The following is a 23,378-nucleotide window of genomic DNA, read 5'->3' on the forward strand; positions in this document are numbered from 1 at the left end:
ACTATAATTATTATATCAATGTGTTATGTCTGAAGTGTTACACTGTATGTTTGCTGTAGTGTAAATGTAATTTTGTTATATATTATGCAGGTTACTGACTATATAGGGCTTCCTTACTGCTCAGTGACTTCGTCGGCGGCGGTCATATTCATTGAAAAGCAACGGGAGTTCTCGGTTTACGACAGAGTGCGTCCGTGCGCGTGGTGGGAACGGTAGCAAGATGGCGGCGCTGAAGGAGGAGCAGTGCTACGGGCTGTCCTGTGGAAGAGTGAGCAACGGTAGCAATGTCTCCGTCTTTCACGTTAAACTCACTGACAGCGCACTGAAGGCGTTCGAAGGCTACCAGAGCAGCAAGGTAAACGGCCCTTTTCGGTACTATGCCAATATGGTTTCCGTTTAAAGTCTGTCCGGGCGGCTGTGACAGGCGGAGTGAGGTCAGTCCACACTCTATCTGCTGCTGCTGCTGCCTTCATACACAGCAGGCTGGCCGAGGCTTTTGCTTGATAAGTGTGTAGTTTAGCGATCAAAAGCCAGGCTGAGAGGTGTTTGGATGTTCGGTAGCCGGTCCGGCGTTTCTAGCTACACCCAGACTCTCTCCACACCGACTGTTGAACACCGTAACGTTACTCGGTCATTTATCCAGCTCACCGCTCAGAGCTACTGGATACTCGGAGTCCTAGCTGTTATTTCATTGTATAAATGTGTTTGTTTTAGTTGGCGCAACCGTTTTTAACTGGGTGTTGTTGTTAACCTATCTTGCCACAGTGTTTCTAATAACCTTTCTAACTGAAAACCTGAAGCGACTTGTGTTGTGTGAACAGATGTTTCCAGAAACTTTGTTAAGCTGTCAAAAAAAAACAATCTGGCAAACATTGCTAACCAAACTAGCCAGCAGCTGCCTACACATCATGGGAACAGCAAGTTGGATATGTAAGCCCTGTTTTCTCGCTAACTAATTTCCCCCCCCAGTTAACTGAAGGAAAGCGTTGCCCTGGTTGAGTATCTAATGACAACATGGTGAATAATTTGGAAAAGTACCCAGTATTCATGCGAAAGATAGCCATCTCCATTCCCAACCCCCTCACTGCCACTAAAGGCTCGTGTTCACTTGACAGCTTTTAGAAGTGCGTCAAAGTTATTAAACAGTAGATTCAACAATTTGTTTCTCAGTAGTAGGTGTTTTAAATAAGAGGTTGAGTTCAAAGTTTGGGCTCTGAAAGGATCTGTGCTGCTTGCTTGGACTCTTCTGTAACATTAGATGATGGCCATCTAACGTTTCAGCTTCTATAAATATTTGACAGGGAAAACCTGGCAGGCCAGAGGAAAAGGGCCTTATCCCCTGCTTCAGTGGCTGTGTACAGCAGGACTGCAGCTGATAAGCCAGAACAATAAATTATGACAGCTAATTGGGGGACTAGTAGTAGGAAGAGTGCTTATTAAAAATATTCAATAGATATTGATGATATTAAAGATATTGTAGCTACAGTAGTTATATTGGCAAATCATTTTTAAAGGATCTGTGTGTAAACCGTTCTCACATTTAGGTGAGTGCACATTATTGCTACATGTTTGCATTGAGAAGTATTTGTTTAAGTTGTGAATTTCGCAAACTTGTTTAGTGCATGTGAATGCTCAGAAGAAAATTGTTGCTTTTTTTTTTAGGCTGAAACATGAAGCATGCAAACACAGATGTGTGTACTGCTGCAACAAACTCGCATTGCTGATGATTATAACGCTTTGGCCATTATCCCAAATTTGAAAGTGGAAAACTGCATAATGTGGGGGGTGGTGGTGGAACAGTGGAAAAGACACATGCCTTTGGTGTGAGAGACCTGGGTTCAATTCCCACTGACACATCCACCAATGGGTCCCTGAGCAAGACACTTAACCCCTATTTGCACCAGAGGTGTACGACCTCTGACATGTCAATTGTAGTTGCTTTAAATTAATAAATGTAATGTACCCTACCTATCCTACATTACCATATGCACCTTACATTACCTTCACTATATCAGCTTTCAGGGCTACTGTCAGGTAAATTGGATCATTATTTTGACTAAAACATGCAGGATAAGCACCACTGCCTGTCATTTATAATGCATGTGATTTAGAATAGGTTGTTGTTTTTCATCTGGTGGCAGGACACCTGTGATTGTCTCAAGCCTCATGTTGCTTTCAGACCAAAAGCGAAGCAAGCGTTAAGGGCAGTGAGTTTACATACAAAGTCGATGCAAAGATGCGTAGAGCCGCGAATTCCTGTCGGACGACGCGACGGGGGCAGTGCTGGCGACGCAAAGGCAACGCGAAGGAATTCGCCTGATGCTGAGTCGCGAGAGCCTATCAACGTTGAGATTGTCCGTACTCACCGACGGCTTCAGAGCGTTTTGTGGAGAGGGCCAGGCAGAGCGAGAGTGACATTCTGCTGGCCGGCGGAGAGCTGCTAAATTTGGGAGAGGAGTGCTCCAGCTTTTGGACAAATAAACACCCGTAGTTATGCTCTGACAACTGCGCCGTTTACTCGCGGGCGGAGCTCGGAGTAAACTGCTTTTATTAAACTAGCTACTTTAGTTTTTGGGATTACAACGTATTTATCTTCACTCGAGCTTCTCAGCAGCTCGATTCCGTGCACATCCGGTTCCAGTGTTGTTAGCTCTGTTGGACTACTGCTTCATATTTATATAAAAAACGGACAAAACTGGACATTGTTGGGAGAAAACAAAAGCGAGGAGGTTGAACTACCTGGTGAGTTCAGAAAACATGTCTGTAACTTTATTCCAGCTATCGTTGTACTTTACTGTGACCAAGTTAGCATAGCCCTAATCGATCAGAACTCCAATCGAAAACAAACATTTTAGAAGTTGTTGTCCTACTGTCTTGATGACAGACCTGCCAAAGCATAAATTCACATGTTTAACAAATCTGCATCATATTGTAGTTATTTCGGCATCAGTTTGATCTGTTTATTGCTATTTAATCACAGCGAAATGTTTACTTTGGGTTCATACAGCTGTAGTAATGGCAAGTTGTGTTTATTCGCGTTATCGTGTTGTGTGTGAACACTCCCCGAGGAGATCGTTGCATGGATTAAATTCGGTTTGGTCTGAATGCTGCATTAGTCTCTATGAAGTTAATATTGGCAGGGCTTTCCTTGAGGAGTAGAATACTGTCCCATCTTAAACACCATTGTTGCACCTCCACAAAGACACATAAAATTCAAATTAATTTTCACAATATGTTAGGAATACATGTTTTAAACATTGATTAGCACATCATAAACAGGAATTTAATGTTTGGCTTTTTTACTAGTGCAGCTGGTGTATACATGGACGAAGGAAGAAGTGAGTTGGAATCATATTTTACAGTGAAGGTGCACCTCAGTTGAGAACTGCCTCTTGCACAGACTTGCGGGCTTGCTAGGCACTTCAGCTGTATTGCTCACTGAATCACCTTCTCCCTGTTATTTGAGATAAAAACTTTACTTCACATTTTGACCAGATCAGGGCTATTGAGTAATCAAATGTCTGCATGGTATAGTAGTGGGTGCTCGGTTTGTGGTGAACGTTCAGAGCAGCAGGATGATACAAGCGTGTGCTGCACCGTTTTGGGGACGTTCCAACTTAGCTGGCACAAATGCTTCAATCACATTTTGTCTTTTTGTTAGGGAAGAGGGTGTCCCTTTGGCATGACAATACATTGTATTTTGCCTTTTATCAGACACACATAAGACACGATAAACACTGTTATCGTGACTATTAACAGCTTTTCTTTGCAGCCCTGTCACAGTAGCTTCACACGATCACGGATGATACATGAGCATACATCAAACAACTCATCTGACTCTCAGTAATTATGCACAGGCATGCAGGTGTGCCGCATATCTAAATTAATTACATTATACTGTATGTGTTTATAGGCCTACAGGTAGCGTATTGAAATTCAAAGACAACAATTCAAGCCCAACATTACGAGCACAGAGTGGTGCAAATATAGTGTCTCAACTAACACAGACCACAAGTTCACAAACACAGATTAAGAAAAGATATCATCTTCCATTTACAGAGGAAAAAAAATGTGGTTTGATGTCTACCAGGTTTGTTACACAACGGAGTAACATCAATATGAGCATTGGGCTTCTTGTTTGCCTGTGCTGATGTTTTTATTTTAGGCTAGGTCATGAATTTGGAAAAATATACCCTATGCAAACTAAAAACAAGCAAAAGAGCTCAAAAGACTCTCCTGAGAAATTGAAGCTAAGTGCAATGCTCTGTCACTATGTCCATGTTCAGGCTATCTTAGATCCTGTGCTTTGGTGGAGAGAGTTAGTTTGTTTCTCTTATAAAAATCATTGTAGGGGTTCAAATAAGTTGAAATGTCATTTATTAATAAAAAGTGAGGGCTAAGTTTTATCACACAGGCCACCACCCCAAATTCACATTGCTTTCTGTGTGGCTCGGGTACGTTTTAGGGGAGCTGAACCCCTCCGGTTTCCTCATAATTCAAAGAAGGGCTGGCAGCCAACAGCAGGGGTGAGCTGGGAACTCACTAAAGGAAGGGAAAGAGCTACAGAATGACACAGGCCTTTCAGTGTAAACGTTGTGGTGGTCAAGGATGTAATTAGACAAAGCTGATAATGTTTATGACCCCAGTTTTGCTTTTGTTTGACTGGGGAATGTGTAAACTCAGGCAGGCACCTGCTTTTATAAGGAAGCTAATAACCGGGCTGTTCCAGCACAGTTGCTTTGATCAATCGCAGACCCTAGCTAGCAACAAAAATGTATCCAGTGGTGTCACTGTAAAGTCAGTATATTGGTCTACATTATTTGAGAACAAGAAATTCTTACAGGCTTGTTGATATCGTTTCAGTGTAAACTAACTAAATGATGAGATGCTAAGCTGATTCAGTAGGGCTGTCCGATAGTCAGTGTTACTGTATTACAGCCTTGTGGGAAAATCTGAGCATTTCTCATTGTGTTTCTGTGTTATGCCACACCAGTCATCACGTAGCAGTAGTGTATATTGACTTCTTCCTGTATCGGACATGAGCGTTAGCTGGTTACTCTATTGGTATGTCTGAGTGCAGAGTGAACTGGAGCTCCTGCTGCTCGACTGGCAGCCCAGAGACTCACTTTTTTTTTCTGGCTGTGTCATAAGCAAGGAAATGACTAAGGCTATTGGAGCGTCATCAAGCTGAAGGTTATGGAGAGAGTACGGATAAAAGTTTTTATAATTGCGTCTCTGGATGACTGTTGTTACAGCACACAGTGTTTCCTGTAGGTTTTATTTTCAGCAGCGGGGGCAGGACAAACAGCATTACAATATGTAATTTCACATCATATTGGGCAATTATTTTCACTATATCTCTGAACAAATAGTTGGAGAGTAGAGTAGATAATAAATAAACAACACCCAAAGATCAGTCTACTGGAGGAACTACAACCTTTAGATCTGTAGAAAGTAATTTGGTTGGTTCTGTTGCTCCACAGTGATTTTACAGTGATGGCACAGCATGTTTTGGGCATCACCCCTAAGCCTTAACGGCAGGAAAACTCTGTTAATATGACCTCAGAATCATTATAGATACGACTGTTCATGTTAGCCTTTTGTGTCTTCATTTTACAGCTTCTGACATTTATCTAAGAAGCTAATACACTGTAACAGACACCGTCCATTTACTGCCAGAATATTTTCCTCCGCTCGCATTCACCGTCACTTTCTGCCACTCGGACAATCAAACACTCACTACGCACCTCCTGATTCAGAGTTAACCTGCTCTTATAACACCATCTGTCACGTATGTTCTGCATAGAACGAGGAGAGGAAGCGAGCCGAGCATTGAGTGCTGCCGTGCTTGCACAGTGTGCGAGTGAAAACATTTTGTAGAACATAGTTTAATGATCGTGGGAAATTTTAGTAGTGGCGTACGTGAAATTGAGGAAACACTGAGCACAGTCTTGGGAAAACACTTAAATTGTTTGATTCGGTAGTTCAGTAGAGTTTTCATCATCTTTATTGTGAATGATGTGGCTGTTATTCAAAATTTCTCAACATAGAAAACTCACAAAAAGAAAAACCTAAGCTTTGAATTAAAATATGAAGCTTGTCTCAAATCAAAACATTCAAAGGCTGCCCATGAACATGCATGCACTTCCATCACAGAAGTGGCGTCCATCTTGTGTTTTGGAAATTTATTTTTTGTTGCATTTACATTTTAAGCCCTGGAATGAATTACAAGTAACTGTAATTAATATAATTATAAATTAGTCTTTAATTCAGTTCTTTCTAATAATGAGCTGTTAAGAAAATAAAAGCTGACGGTTAGGTGACAGACAAGGGACCAGGTAAACAAGTCAACAGTAAACATGTCATGCCTGTCAAATAATGGCGAGTCAATGACAGAATGGAGAATTGTTGAGTTTTTATCAAAATTGTTCTCGCAGAAACTCATTTATGCTTCCGTGAATGAGATGTGAAATACTCAGATTACGTTGTTGGGAACTGAACTGAGTCTCTATATTGTTGGATGAGCTTTTCACCACAGAAAAGGGGTCCTCTGATCTACTCAGCTTGCTCTTTGGTTTCTTCACCAGGTAAACAACCTGGAATTTGTTTGTTTTCATGGATGAAACATTGACATCTTCTGCATAATCAAGTATCTGAAAGCCCTCCAGATTTTAAATTAGTTTGTTTGGGGTTTTTTTTTTTTTGAAGTCAGATGCCAGAGCTTTTTGTGCAACAGAACATCAATTCTCAGGCAAGAACTTGCTAAAAGGCTTCACTAAGGAGGTCAGTTTACACAGTAGAGCTGAACAATTAATCAAAATCTTATTGAAATTGCAATATGACCTATTGCAATTTTCATATCACAGGAGGTGCAATATTTGTTTAAGGCAAAAGGTGTGTAAAAATACCATTTTAAATTAAATACTGCTGTGGTGTACAGATGTCCTGGCATACACATCATATTCTACAGACTTAAGAAAACATCTGTTTCATACAGATCCCCGCAAACATCCCATCATAATCATATTCAAAATATGATGACAAAAAAATTATGTAAATTATCATTCTCATCAATGTACGACAGAGTATTAGGGCCACATTAAGGGGAAAAATAAAGATGAAAATATTATTTATTTTTTCGAGAATTAAGTTGAAATGTCCAGAATAAAGACATGAGAATAAATTCGCAATGATGAGAATCAAATTGAAGAACCATTTAAACTTTGATCTCAAAATGTCATCTTGTTGACTTCATTCTCGACATTTTGACTTTCCGCAATTGCAATATCAGACAAAATAATCACAATTAAACATTTTATATAGTTTACACCAAGTCTGTTTGGCTGTTATCTACCTCCTTTCTCTACCCTATGGGGATGGTATGGAGACCGGGTGGGGATTTTGTTTCTTCACACTGGTCAGCCTTTGCCAGTGCTATGGTTATTTTAAGGAATGCTGACACCCCAGTTTCAGCAGATCACGGGACACCGCAAGAGATGACCATAAACACTAAGGCCAAATACGACTCTAAATGTCATGGTGTTCCTCTGTCCTGTGGCAGGGTTGCCACAATGACCATGTCAACCTGGAGTCACTGCACACAGAGCACAATCCCTGACCTGCTGTGTCTTGTCTTTGGTCCACAAACATGCTTTGTGCCTATGGTTTTTGACCAGTATTGGAACAGAACAATGCTTGAAAACGGATGCAAGTGTAACATTTTGACCACAGCCAGAGAACAAGTTTATGCACCTACAAGTTTTATTAGGTCACTCGGTATGGGAGTAACGGTAATGAATCAGTGTCCAAACTTTGATGTCTGAAATATTGCTGTGTCGATTCAGAGAACTTAAATTAGGCCAAACCTTTAAGGAATCTCTGCTAAATCAATGTAGGCATCTCCATATTCAAAAAGTATGATCATGTAAGGGGATTCCTTTTTGTTTTCTTATAATGTTCCTCTCTCCCTCAGTAAAAGTGTTTATCTTTGTCAGCGTTGTCCGCCCAGTGACAGTTCATTTTACATGGTAATCGCACTAAGAAAACAACATTTCTCATGTCCAGCGGCAGTGGGACTGTGTTTTTATCTTCAATTTCACTTGACTACAAGATAACCTGCCAGACCTATAAATGACAGATCTATATATAACCTCTGATAGACTTGCTAGACTCCCTAATTGCCCGACTTCACCTGATGCCAGTGGTCACACTAGTAATGAAAATTGTCTTCCGTGCTTGGCTTGCAGCAGCTCTTTGCCATGGAAATTGTACTTGAACATACTGTTTTTTTATTTTTCATTTTGTAAGACCAAGAAATGAGACTCCGACAGCTATTAAAATGTGAAGTAGGCTTTTGAATGGGCATCTTAATTATTAGACATTAGGATTGCGTTGGTTTTCGAGGTTAAGTAAATTTGATTTTCAGCTAACCGTTTGAGACCTTCTGGTAAGTTGATCTCAAACGGTTGTCACTTGTAGATCTCTTGCTGTATTGATGCTTGTATGTTCTTCAAATGTAAGTCGCTTTGGATAAAAGCTTCTGCTAAATGAGTAAAGAGCTAAGACAAGGTTATTGTTTGATGGCCCAGGCACATTTTTGATTCACAAAACATTTTTTGTGAAACTGTCAATATTCTTCACAGTTAATTTATCGCCTGAAAAGAGAGTTTAGTGATGAAATAGCATATGAACATTATAACAAGAAACTATGGTGTGGTGCTAGAAACGTCAGGATAGATCAGGATACATACCTGTATAGCATACAGCAGTACCCCGGTGAATTTAAGTGAAATTTAAGCATTTGTAAGAGGTTTATAACAAATTTTTGAATCCGTCAAATTGTGTGTTCCCTCTTTTTGATTGCTCCCTTCTTCAATCTGCTATGAATGCATGCTGAGACACCACTTTCACATCACTTTTTTTCAAGGCCCTGGATTACTAGAAGACAGCTGTTTTAAAGACCTTTTTAGTAAGAAAGCAGTTTGTTTACTAAGTTCGGGGGGAAAAGTGAGACTCACTTCAGTTTTCTGCTAAATATCTCATTTGTGATGAAGCTGGTACCGCATTGATGCAATACCCACATTTTTTGGCCTTTCTTTGTTTGGTTCCAGCTAAGGAAAGTTCAGTACTGATACATCTATGTGAAAGTAAAATGCTATGCCCACAATAAATTGAGCCCTTCACAGTGGAGCAATCTGAAAACAGTGGTCTCATCTTGGAGTTTGGACAAAGCTGATACAAAACAGCAGGTGCAACAGGCGTAGCCTAATAAGGATGTAAGGCAAAGACACTGTTATTTTTGACAGAGGGTTGGTGTGGGAACTTAAAATTTGCTGCTGATTATTTAAAAAAGATAGTGTAATGAATGCACTGATCCTACTCCTATAACAAAGAAATGGTGCGCACAAGAAACGTGCGTTGTTGCCATTTTATGCACAAGATCAAAGGTAGCTCAGCATTCACAAGATGGAAAACACTAAAAAGCTTCAAAGGGTTCTGTCTGGCAATGAAGAGCCACTTACAGTAAATACACCAACAAGTAGGTCCAATGAAGCCTGAGTGTTACTTCAAACACTCATCTGACACGCTTCTGTCAGATATTTTAAAGGAGTAGACTTGAACACCACAACATTACACACAGGACATACTGATGCTCGAGCACTGCATATTGAGAACGGACATCCAGTACCATTTCACTCTTGCAGAGTGCCTGGGACAAAGTGCTCTTTCCACCTCTGAAATCCTAGACGGGTGGAACATCTCATCTGGGTGACAGTGATGCAACTAAACACCTGACAATTTGGGTGCCACAACCAGACCCATAGGGATTTAGACATGGCTATTCCTGTGTGCATCTACTACAAAACATAGGAATCCTTTGGCAGTGCAACCTGAAACTGAGTAGAGAGTTACACTCCTGTGTGAGGATATCATTTGCATTAGTGGACAGTAAGGAATTACATTTATTCTGCTTAAATACAAATTTGAGGTACTTGTACTTTACTTGAGTGTGTTCTTTTTATGCCACTCTGTACTTCTACTCCACTAGATCTCTGAGGGGAATGTTATACTTTTTACTTCATTATATTTATCTGACAGTTTTATTTTCAAATTATTTTTTACACACAGAACATTTGAAGCATATATAAAACAATGTTTTTTTTTTTAAAATAAATTAAATTACCCAACAGTTTAGACAAGTACAGCTGAAACAATTAGTCAATTTATCAGTTATTTAGTTGACTGACCTGACCTACTCTATATGTCTGTATGAAGAAGTTGGATAATTTTCTATGAATTATGCCCAGTTTCTTGTATAAACAAACCTCCTGGCTTATAAATAGTTATTGCATTTTAAGAAGTGAATTCATTCTCTACCAACACAATATTGTCTCAATATAGCAACTTGTAATTTACTGTTAATGGGCCCATTGAGAGCCATGGGCATGTTTTCAGTAAGGTTTCAGGGAAATGATGGCCTAGCTGGCAATTCTTATGCTCAGTAAAACAGTGTCATGCACTTGATAAACCTTAGCAAGTTTTGCAAGTTAAATCCAGGCTCTGCTTTCTTATTCTCAGTTCTTTTAAAGGTTCAGTGTGTAAGATTTAGTGGCATCTAGCGGTGAGGTTGCAAATTGCAAACAACTGTCAAGTCTACCACTGCCCCCTACCCTTTCAAAGAGCGTAGGACAGCTATGGTGGGTGACACGGCACAAAAAGTGTCGTCTTTTGAGACAGCAGAGAGTAGCGAGGCAAGAAATTAGGTAGGTTAAGAAATTATATTTACTTAATTATTTAGTAGAACCATATGTTGTTTTGACTTGGCCACTGACAGACGACATGGAAAATGTAAGCCAAGAGTATGAAACACTGTCACTGCTTCTGCACCACAGTCCATTATAAACCACATAATGGATGAAGTTTATACAAACATTGAAGGGAAACATTTTTGTTCTCTCTGATTATGGACCCTCGTCAGAACTGCCTGCCAGCCATAATATGTGGCACGCGGCCAGATTATGGTGCTTTGATAGCGGTGCTGAAATGGACCTCAGTCATGACGGCAACAGTAACTCATAGTCACTTCCTCTTTAGTAGTTTTGCCTACAAAATAAAAGACCATGAAGCTTGTTTGCTATAATACTTTAGTTGGAGTTGAATTGAGAGCTTTTATTTTGAAAATTCTGAACGACATTTGCCTCTGAAAGAGCCGCCAGAAAACGTGATTCCCCTAAATGTCTTATGCTTGGAGATGCTGGGGAAAGGAGAAAGTGTCCGTAGGTTGATTGATGCGGCTCAAACACTGCAGCACATGCTGTAATGTGAGAAACATTCGCTGTAGAATACATTTGTTGAAGAGGGAAAAAAAAATTGTCCCTAGGTGGGATCAAACACGCAACCTTCTAGGTGAAAGTCCTGCGCTTGCGCTTTAACTGAGCTAACTGCACACCAGAAAACATAGTTATTGATATTATATTGCACTTCTGTCACTAGATCCTCAGAAATATTACACATTGGACCTTTTTTAAAAATGCTTTGGAAACCTTGTGGGCAAAACAATTTGAGCAGGTTTAGGACTTTGCATTAAAATAAAAACATACAATACACACAATATAATCAAAAGCTCAACAACAGCTAATATACGGTCCTTTTCATTGTTTTGCCAGTTACTGTTTTGAATTTTCAATGTCCTGTATAGATGCCGATTTAAAACAATTTTTTGACATAACGGATCTTTGGAGTAACATTATTGGTTTTAATGTTATATGTTGTGGTGGTTATTTGTGTGGCTGATGTTGGGCCACGATGCATAAGCCTACATGCTGATTTAAAATGAGCTTTTTATGTAAAATGTTGCAAGGGAATGCACAGCCTGAAGGCAAATGTTTGTTGTAGTAGGAAACAGACCTGAACTACAATGTCATCAGTTCAGTTTTATTACGGGCTACTGGGCTGCAAGTCCATGCCCTGTCCAGCTGATCCCCATTCTGTTGCTGGTTGGCAGCATGTGGGAACATCCACAGCCTTGTCATGGTCAGGACCCATACTCCGTCCCCAAGGTTAGCTCTGTGGAATATTCTGGGCTCAGGTCCCAGAGAATAGTGACATGTCAGCAGCCCATTCAAATGAACAGGCTGAGGGTAGCACTATGTTAGCAGTGCTGGAATTGAGTGGGGTGGGGGGGGTACAGGGTGGGAGTGCTAAAACTGGTGCTGTGTTAAACGTTGCAGGGGTAGAGCAGGGAGCATGGCTCCATGAAAGGTCTGGTGTTACAGGATAGGCTCTTAGTGTTCAGAGCTCAGGGCAAAGTCACACAATATAATACTGTTGGGAAGATAAATGAGATGGTGGCTTTCTTCTTTTATCTGATTGTAATTCAGAGGTATATCATGCACATCATGGTTGAACAATGAAAATGATGACATGATGATGGCGAAAAAGATAAAAATAAAACAATTACCGAAGAGCTTACTATTCATCTTGAGGGTAACATGGATGACTGTACCAGATTGTATGGCAATTAATCCAATATTTGAGACATTTCAGAAAAAACACAAATGTCAACCTTTATGGAAGTTGGTAGGCTTGATCCTCTGGGGACCATGAATGTCATGTGAAAGCCCTCATAGGGGTTTAGCCTAAGTAAGGTATGTAAACTCATAGAAACCCATCCAGTAGTTGTTGAGATATTTTACTCTGGACTAACGTGGTCGACTGGAGACGGAGCCTGTCCGCTAGAGTTTGGCCTACAGTTTGATGCAAAAGCTTTTTCTTTACTATGAAGGCCATCATCATTACTTTGGCCTTTTAACCACAATCAAAGAATACCAACAAACCACCACCTCACCGAACCTTAGATATAAAGATTAGAAATATTTTGTGCGCAGCATTAAAAAACAAAAAAGGAAGCAATTTCCCAAATTTCTGCAACCTGACTTGCAGCAACGCTTCTGTTGAAAACGGTGTTGGATTGTTGTTGTATTAGTAGTACAGTAGTGATCATAGCAGTGACAGTATAGTACCAATTGAAACTTTGCAGTACTTGCAAGAGTGGAAAGGGAGTGCCTGGTGAGTAAGGGATTTCAGTTGAAGGGAAGGGTGGCGAAGTGAGTGGGTGTGTTTTTAAATGGTATTGAACATACTTGACTTCATATTCCTTTTGAAGGATTTCTCAGACTCCAGCATTTCCAGCTAAGCTGGACAGCCATAAATGTAAATGCATCTCGCCACAGACTCAGTGACAGTTTTAGGCAGGGAGGTGTTGTCCCCATGTGTCTGGTGAAAGACGTTAGCAACAGTAATGCGAGAGGGATTAGCTGCAACCTCCAAAGCTCTGGCAGTATGGTTTGGGCAGGATTTGTACAGCCTCTTTACATTCAATTCAGTTTTATTCATATAGTGCCAAATCACAACACCAGTTATAACTTAACTTAGTTATAACTTAACTTCTGTCGTACAATGTCTGTTACGCAATAGAATTGTGGCCCGTGTAGTATACAGAGCTCAAACTTTAATGTGAGCCACATGGCTTCTGTTGGTTGGGTGTAAATGACACCAAGCACTGATTTGGAGAAATGCAAGTGATTCTGCACAGACAGATGCTCACAGGTGTTTGTATGCATGCTCAATACCTCTGGGTCAAGTACAGGTAGGAATATAAAGCACGTTGTGTCTTTAATGGGCTGGCCCTCCCTTGAACTTCTAGCTCTCTCACTTGATCACATTTGATCCACTAAGGAAGAAAAGGTTAACTTCCTCTTTTTGATGTTTATGATGAATGTTTAGTTCCTACAGTCAGTGCCACAGTTGTTCCTCTCATAGTTCAGTTTGTTGCATTTCATTAAACAGTAAAATATATTTGAAAACAAATTATAATCAGCACTATGCGTCTGACATCCTACACACAGCGTCTGGTGTAACACTCTTGCAGATACAGTTATTTTGCAAAGACGGGTTGTTTTAGCTTAGCTCTTTCTGTGTGCAAACGTTGGATTAATAAACAAATCGATTAGTCAATTAATGTAACAACTTATTTATTCTTATTCGGAAGATAACTTAATTATTCCATTAATATAACCAAAATAAATATCAAAACATAAATGCAATTTGTCAAATGCTGGATCAGAAAAATACTGGACCTCAAATTCAAAAGGATTGCTGTGACGTATATTAATTTAAACACTGCATGTCAACCCTTCCCTGAACAGTATTGTTAGTAGTACACAGACAGTCATGGCCTACACACTTAGGCTACTGATGAGAGATACTGTACTTGTTTGGGCGATGGCAGTGAAGGCCAGTTCATATGAAGCAAGGGCAATCCACAAACAGCGATGCAAACGCTCGTTAATGAAGGAGACTCAAAAATTTGTTTTTATGCAGGCAGCAGCATTAAGAGGAGGGCTTTCATCATCAATAATGCATGTTTATGATTGTCTGACAGCACAGGAGCACTCTGCTGGTTTGAAGAATTTATTGTGGAAAAAATATCCATTCGTGTGATTCCCCCCCCCCCCTAAGTTTTAAATTATATTTATTAAATGAGTGATACGCGGGCCACCAGTTGAATAAGCCTGAGTTGAAAAGGCCTAGCTTTGAGTAACTCCACAGCTGAGTACAACCCTGTTCAGCCCTTCCTCTTTTCCTTAATCTCCAAAACAGACATAACTTGCAGGTCATTGTTCTGCCTGTTGTAATTTATTATATTTAGGCCATTTTACACTTTTTTTTTTTTTTTTTTTTTTTTTTACTTTATTTTAATTTTTTTTTAACTTTAGTCACACTGAATTAAGCATTTCTGGACATTGAGCAACAACAATAACTCTCAAAACAAAAACAAATCCCTACAGATTTGTGTTTATGTAAGCTAGGGCTTCAGCAAACAATTATTTTATTGATTAATCTCCAGATTATTTCTCTAATCATTTAATCTGTAAAATGCCAATCAACGGTCCAAAACCCAAACACATTCAGTTTCTGGTTTGAGTAATCTTTTTAAAGAAAAGAAAAACGTAAATATTGTCTGATTTCAGCTTCTTAAATGTGAGTATTTTCTAGTTTCCTTTCTCCTCTGACAATTAACTGAATATCACTGGGATGTGGACAACAAAACATCTTTGGGCTTTGAGAAACACTGATTTTATCATTGAGAAGGGTGTTTTTTTGTTTGTTTGTTTTTTTTTCAGCTGTTGTCTTGTTTCAGCCCTGATGTAAGGCATGTTAACAAATGACGTGTTTAACCACATGCATTTCTATGGCACTGTATTTCTCATAAATGTAAGAAAATTGCATCTGTTATTAATGTATTCTTGAATAGGACTTAATCACTGAACCCGAACATTGCTTGGATTTTTCCTATATGAAAAGGGCAAATAGTTCTTGGAAATAAAGTCATCTTGTAGAAATACACAGTACTGAAGTGAGGGAGTATTTGTCTTCAAGGTGTGAACTGAGCTAATGCAAATTTGAAATTGTAATCTCAAACCTTTTTTGAATAGAAAATTATATTAAAATTGGTTTCTCTGGTTAACATCTCAAACAAAGGTTTGTATGTAAATCTTTATCAGTCAGCCTGTGTGTAACTGGTTTTATGTAGGAGCTTGATGCAAAATACCTGTTCTTCTTTCCTATTGCTGAAAACAAAGGAAGAGGGGGGGAAAAAAATTAATTCATAATAACCATTCATGAATTGATATTGCTGCACTTGGTGCATGCCAGAGAAGATAATGTAATGCTTCCACTGTCTTTCTTGTCTTAAGTGCTCACACTTAAACACATAGATAAGTAGTTCATTATTGGAATCTGTAAGATCTTGTCTGGAAATTTGCCTGAATGAAATGTTTGAATGTGTTTACTGTGAAAATGATTTAACAATGCTGTTGTTTGTCTTTTGTAGGTCCTGTCATCACAACCATTGATCAGATTTAATGGAAACCAAGGGGTAAGAACATATATCTCTGTCTCCTCCAATCCAATGCATACAGTTTTGTTTGTTACTAGAAATAATGAATATAAGTGAATTTTTTTCATAGGTTATTATTATATTTGGCCTCCTGAATCGCCACAATTAGCTGCTAACACCTTTTTGAAAATTCAGGTGTCAGAGCAAGAAGTTAATTTACATTCATCATGGCTTACAACACAGAAATTCAAAATTTCAAGAGCCATGTATAGCTTAAACACCAAATGACACACGCGCACACACTTTCAAGACATGTGATTATGCCAACACTGGTGTCAGCTGCAAGCTAGATATTTTTTCCCTCCAAGCTGACACTTCAGTTCTATGTCTTAAAGTGAAGATGCTAGCATAGCTGTTCTGTAATTATTGATGTACTTTTTGCCATATGTTTCATGCACTGTGTCAACAATTGCTTGATGTTACTGCGCTACTGTCACTGAGACCTGATCAGTTTCCCGGCCTCTGTTGCTACTGTCCACAAGATTTGGTATGTTTTGCCGTGGCTCCCTAATGTGCCAAATGTTAACCTGGCCCTACAGCATCTCTTGCATGGCAGGAAAAATACTTCTAAACCTCCTTTTTAAAATGTCAAGTTTGCTGCCTTGGTGTTCATAACTTCTCACTTGTTCTGTTAGTGTATCTTTCCCACCATGTGTGGGTGTAAGATGTAGTGTAGATAGATAAAGGAAGGATCATGTTTGTATTCTTTGTAAAAATCTTTTTTTTTTTTTTCTTTCTGTCTATAGTAGACAGGAACTCTGGCTGGTGATGCAATTTGATCTTAATGTACCAGTTTCTCAGACCACTCTAGGATGCTGTACAGTGATTTGAAGGAAAGGCAAAGCAGACTCGAGACAGCACAGTGAAAGCTGCAGGTGTTTGTAGCTGCTAATGTGCATCACCACAACAAAGCTAAAGTTATTGCTCCCTGCCTTGCTTCTTTGCTGCAATAGGGGCGCGTCAATAAAAACAGAAGGTCTGCTAAGAGAAGAAACAAAAGAAATGGCAATGTAAAGTAGCTTGTGCATGGTTTTTGGACCTAGAATCCAAGAAAGTGTGTTTTTCTACAACCGTTACCTGCTTGTTTACACTGCAAAAACTGAGCTCTCAAAAACAAGGGAAAAAAGCATGTAAATGGGGGAAATATTACTTAAAATAAGCAAAGTTATCTGCCACCAGAACAAGAATATTTCACTCACTAGTTAAGGCCAAAAAAACTTGAAATAAGTGAAATTCTCTAACATAAAAGCTGCCTGGTAAGAAGAAATATCTTATCAGACAAAACACAAGTATATTTTGCCTTCAATTAAGATAATTAATCTAACTAAGATTTTAGTTTTTTTGCAGTATATGATAATGACAAAACTCATACTAGGGTGCCTGTACTCTTTGTATGAGCAATTAACTCTACCCATGAAGACAATAAACATCCTAATGCTCACAAGCAGCTTCCTGCATGGGCAGAAGACGGGCTTTGCATGTGTGAGCATGCCCAGTCTGACATAATTAGATCGTCCATGTGCACTTCTGTACTGGCAGGTTTCAGCTCTGTTTGGACACATCAGGCAAATCACTAAAAGAAGCAGCCCTTTGGATGTCAAACATTTAATTTGCGATACATCTCTTTCTAAATGGTTGTCTTAATAGACTGTTTGTGGACATTACTATAAACATGGTCACTAGGCCGGCAATTATAGGGTTTCTAGCATCTCTATGCTGTATCTATCTTAATTCTTCCCTCCCTACAGATTCACTTTCAACCCTTCTGCCTACTCTACACCCATTCCTTTTGAAGGGTTGTACATTGGTTTTTCATTGGTCATCAAATGTAATATAAAATGCTCCGGTACAGGTTGACGCCATATTGAAAAATGCAAGTTGATTGTGGGTCCTTGGTGTAGAAGGGTGATTAATTATTAATTAATGGCTGCCTGCTACACTGGTCTTACACTGAGTGTCGGCATCTAAACTTCTGCATATTTCTCAATTTCCGGAGGAGGATCGTTGTGTTCACCCTAAAGTGCTTCCTCATGAACCTTTAGAGTTGCCATATCCCCTGATCTCAGCAGTGACGTTGGTGAAATGTTTTTACCCAACAATTACATTATGGCCAAAATGAAAAGAGAGAAGTTGTACAAATACAGCAGAAAATGGATGAATTGGCTGTAAAAAATTGTGATCACCACGTAGCGAGCTCATAAATAGACTCCCCCCTCATGTCAAGTCTAAAATTCAACATTGAACATGCAAATTCCCACTCACGGAAAAGGGTCAGAGTTGGGAACTGTCACATTATAGCACAGCACCTCATTCTGCCGATACTGCTTTATGTTTATGCTGCAGTGTAATGCACACAGCTTGTTGCTGAATGTGTTTTTTAGTCTAGGTGTGTTGCTTTGGGAATCCGATGAATGCTTGGCTCTCTCTCATAGACGGACCTTAAGCAGCAGCAGCCTAGCACAGCAGTTCAACAAGCATTGTTTGATGTGCATGTTGTTGACTGTAAGGTATTGCATATGATTGTTCAGGTCTGTGTATTTTGTTGCTATGGTCCGTGATTTCTAGACTTTACAATAGAAAGTCATTATTTACACTAGTCTGTCGTTTTTCATCAAGTCTTTTAACAGAATGCCCAAGTGGTATTCATTCTCCACACACATCTGCAACTACCTCCTCCATGAGTCTTATTTGATGCAGGCATCCTGCTGTCAATATTTTTGTGTAAAATTGGGGATGGTGCAGTGCAGAACACTGCAACCCTGCATAGAGCCAGACTCCATCTTCTTCATCTCATACCCTTTCACCTAATGCTTTATCATAAAGTAAAATCAATTTTACTTAATAAAGTTTGATAATAATAAGTTTATCAAGTGAAAGTGTCAGTTGTATCTGTAAATCTCCTTCTTTTCAGCAGACATTGAAATGTGTCGAAACCATGTGCATATGTATACATGCATATATCATGTTTGATTGCACAAGTCAGACGTGAGACTTCATGTTTATTATCTGATGTTTTTCGGCTGCTGAAATAGAAAAATAAGTAAGGCATGTTTTTTTACTGATGCAGCAGGGTCTCCGTGGAGGAAAATCTGTTACTGTTAAGATCAAAATGCTAGTCAGAAGTGTGAAAGCGGCTTAATTGCATAGCAGATGGCCTGGCTGTCACGATGAGATCCCATATTCATTCAGTCATATTCATTCATCTTGTACAGCTCTCCCTGAGCTCTGACAAAGTGCGCGCACACATACCAGATTTCTTGCACATTTTTTTTAATGTATTTTTTTTTTAGAAAAATAAAATGACAAGAAAAGAACGGCAGGTATTTTTAAGACAGGTTGGGGTGAGAAAACGCACATGGGTTGCATAAAACATGTTTATACAGGAAAAACCTCAACATGGTTGGTGAAGCCTGTATTCACCCTCTGGTTTCCTTCACTTTTTATTCACGTGTCATTGTGTGCGTATTTTTGAGTATGGCTGATTCTGACCTGTGTAACTGAATATATGGAGAAGATCTATACTTGTTGTTCTGTCTTACATTCCACCCTCCCCGTCTGTCTCTCTGAATTGCTGTTTGTTGTGTGACTTGGTCGTTGGGCGATCATTGAGTATACGTGGCTAAATGTCGATTGCAGAATTTGATGCATCTGCCACCATTGACACTAGTCCACCCATATCCACTGCTGTTTGGCAATTTTGCATGTTTAACTGACAGTCAGTCGGACAGAGAGCTTTCTGAACGGCTTTTCAGCCTAGAAAACCAGCAGTGTCACCTGTTCAATTTAGTTTTCTTCTTACTTTTTGTCTCAACTTTTCTATCTTCCTCAAGCCAAAGACCACAGACAGACAATGTTAGTTCAAACTAGATGCCATGCAGAATGAGAAGATGAGGCTAGCAGCAGAACAAGGAGTAGTTGGTTGGACAGCCTATTTAAAATCTACCCTTAGAAAACGTTGTATAAAGGGGATTATTACTGGTAGAGAGGGTGTGTTTCATTGTCAGTCCCTGCCCTTCAGCCTGTGTTATAAGTGATCTCTCCATGCTCTTAATGTGTGCTCTTCTGAATTCCCCCCCCCCCCCCCGCTCTGTTTTGTCTAGGTTTTCTGGCAACTGCAGAGCTTAAGCTCTCAAAGCTTTAATAAACAGGTCCTGTTGCATGCAAGGTTTTTAACTTGCAAGTTAAACTGAATTTAACATGTTTGTTTTCCTTAAGAGGAGAAAGTACTTTGGTTTACAAATGTGTTAGCTTGAAGTTACTGTGTGTGTGTGTGTGTGTGTGAGAGAGAGAGAACATAAAACAAACGTTTCAAGCATCAAAATTGAACACATACAAATTACGCATCACATCCAAATCAAGCCAAGCATACCTTTATCTGCACATGACCTAGCTTGTCAGCAACTCCAAGTGCTCAAATAGACTGTGGCTTAGGCTTGTCTTTCAGTCAGTTCCTCTGGATCATCTCTGGATGCACACACTCAACCTGTGTCCTTTTTTGTGTTTCTGCAAGAACACGAGTGTCTAGTAATTGTACCAGCTGTAAATTTAGATGCTTTTCAACAACACAGCAGCTTGTATCACTGTCGATCGCCTTCCCACAAGCATAGGCTATATTTCATGTAATCAAACTTGCCTCATCATGTTTAATGTTCCCGAGACTGGACATGGCCTCTAACACCCTCATACAACAAACACTAAATTGAAAGCAGTTATTCAAGTGAATATGTGTGGAAACGGCTTCACGACTGGGCTATCAAGAACTATTTTGCTGTTTGACGTCCATAGCTTACACGCAGCTTCAAACATAATGTAGGACTTAGCAAAGAATGCTGCTCAGTTCCTGTTCGGGAAGAAACAAGCTTAGAGCAGCAGTGAAATTAAACAGCAGGATAATTCAGATAATGTTAATGTTTTTATAAAGTAACGTGTGTTGTTACCTGGAGGCAGGTCACCTCATCACAATGGTCTCAGACCGAACTGTGTGATGGGGATAAAGTTCAAGTTTTTGTTTTTTGTCTTTCTGCCTCTGCTGCCAAACATGTCTCCACCTCCTACCATGATAAATGTCTACCAGCAAACTGTAGAGACCAGTCCATGACATTGTGGTGTAGGAGGGTCTTACTGTTTTAATTGTTAGTAATTGTGATAATAATGACGATAATAAAAAGCAAAACTACGCTATAGATTGTATTTTCAAATTATCAGTTACTGATTTATCTCTATATGGTAGACTTCAGCAGAGGCGGTGTATGTTGTTATACTGGAGTGGAACATTATTAATGACTAAAAGCACAGGTCTTCTAGGAGGGCAGCTAAAGGACACTGTAAATAAATAGTTGGCCACCAACAGCCTTCACACATGTTGAGACCTTTTGGTGAGCTGAGCTACCTACAGTCTGACTGAATATCAGCCCCAGCACTGATGAAGAAGCCAGTGAGTCACAGGCTCAGCCTCTGATTTAGTCATTGGCAATGAGCCCCTCACTAGTCAAGAGGGCATGTATTGGAGGATTCAAAACCATCTAATAGGTAATTTCAGCTATCTTTTGTTACCCTGGCTTAGTGCACAGTCCTTGGCTGTGTCACCACTTGAATTCATGCTGAGGAAAAACCGAGCTGAGCAGGGGTCAGCAGTAGTCTTAAACTACTTGAACTGTAGTTGTCAAATTATTTCACATTACAACCAAATGATAGGGTGTTAATAATTATTTTTAGGTGGAATCTGGTAGAGTCAAGTGGCAAGTTGGTCACCCAGTGGTTTCTCTCTCCCCTCTCTTTCACATTTCAGTCTCAGGATTACAGACTTCTCTGCACTGTATTAAAATGTTTTCACCATTTTCATCCAGTGAGATGTTTTTATATATCAGAATATTTCCTGCAAGTGTCCAGCAGCTTGCTGGTGATTAGATGTTAGCAGAGGTTAGGAGCACTAGTTCATAGTGGTTAACTCCACTTCCTCTGTAGTCTTCTAAAAGTAACACCTGTAGTGTGGGAGAAGGTCATTTTGTGGGTGGAATAGCGTGTGCATAACTGTGTCGAAGGCCAGAGACTGCAGAAATACCAACCATAGTTGTTAGTAATTTACCTGTGGTTCCTCCAATCACACGTTGGAAACACAGTTAGGAACACTCAGTGCAGTGCATAGATTAGCCTAGTAGAAACAAGCTGGAAGAAAATGCCTGGGGCTTTTTCACAGTTTTGCCTAGTCAGGGCCAGGTTTTCAATGTATACACCACTTCATTTATAGTAAAAGGAAAAACGAGAATTTAAGTCTACAAATAGGGTGAGGAGTGCAGTTTGTAATCCATTTTTAGTGCTTGTTTGAAAAGTATCTAAGTGATAAAATCCAAAAATAATAATAAACCTAAATATAGAAGTATGTCATTATGGTCTAACAGTGAGGGGATATCAGGAAAAGGGGGCCAGATACAAAGTTCGTAGCTGTTTCCTGACACAATACAGTATTTTCTCAGGAGTGTTATAAAAAGAAGTTGATCGTTTCCGCACTGAAATGAAACGAATTTTTTCCATTATTTCCATTTTCCACATTTTTTGCGCTGCTGTGCTTGTAAGCAGGATACAATGCTTCCCATGATGAATCATTTTAAGTGAGCTGACTTCACCCAGTATATGAACTTTTAAGATCAAAGTCAGTGTAAGATTGAGATTTCAGAAATTGTTGTGATTGCTGCGAAGAAACTCCCGCACATTGTCTGACTTGCAAAAGTTAATTTATAAGCTGGCAGCGCTTCGTTACCAGAAAATGATTGTGATAACATAATTCCAACAAACTCATGAGCATGTGAAGAAGAGTCCCAGTAGACATTCAACATCTGACACATGACCGAGATCCCACCATTAAGCTTGTTTAGTCTATAAGGAGTGTAATATGTTCTGTGTAAGATGTTGAACTGTATTTGTCTGCGTTTGGTGGATATCAGTGCAGCCTCGGAGTCCTTGTTCGTACACCAAATAATTTAGAACAGGGTTATCATGTTTATTTCACAGTTCATGTTTTTCTTTTTTTCTTCAACAGAAAATTTCAATACCACGGTCAGAAAATTCCAGTGAACTGCAAACGTTTACTTTCTACCTGTCAAATGTGGGCAGAGATAACCCCCAGGGCAGCTTTGACTGCATCCAGCAGTACATCACAAGGTAAAAAGCAACCACTGACTCTCACTCACTTTCACTCTTCTCATCTTTATTCTCCTTTTGTCAGAAACACAAAAAAACTGTAATGTCAAATGTATGCCTGTGGTTGAGCATTCAAATTACCTTACTGTCTTTGAGCACTTGTCAATAATAAACCATCTTTCGACAGAGTTGCCTTACGAGTGTTTCCAAGCGATCTGTTTGTTTAACATGGTCAGGAGGACCTTTTGATTTAAGATGTTTAACATATACCCATGGTGAA

At 39.5% G+C, this 23,378-nt stretch overlaps 1 protein-coding gene across 1 annotated transcript in view; it reads left to right on the top strand.

The window, feature by feature from the left end:
- Positions 1-161: 161 nt before the first annotated feature.
- ell (elongation factor RNA polymerase II) overlaps positions 162-23,378 on the top strand; it is a 37,986-nt gene continuing 14,769 nt past the window's right edge. Inside the window, exons 1-3 of the mRNA XM_046049862.1 lie at positions 162-355; positions 15,896-15,940; positions 22,998-23,119. Of these exons, the coding sequence (XP_045905818.1) occupies positions 221-355; positions 15,896-15,940; positions 22,998-23,119 (302 nt within the window). The 5' untranslated portion in view covers positions 162-220. The remainder of the gene's footprint in view (positions 356-15,895; positions 15,941-22,997; positions 23,120-23,378) is intronic.

This window comes from Micropterus dolomieu, linkage group LG05 (genome assembly GCF_021292245.1).
Source record: "Micropterus dolomieu isolate WLL.071019.BEF.003 ecotype Adirondacks linkage group LG05, ASM2129224v1, whole genome shotgun sequence".
Taxonomy (NCBI): Eukaryota; Metazoa; Chordata; class Actinopteri; order Centrarchiformes; family Centrarchidae; genus Micropterus; species Micropterus dolomieu.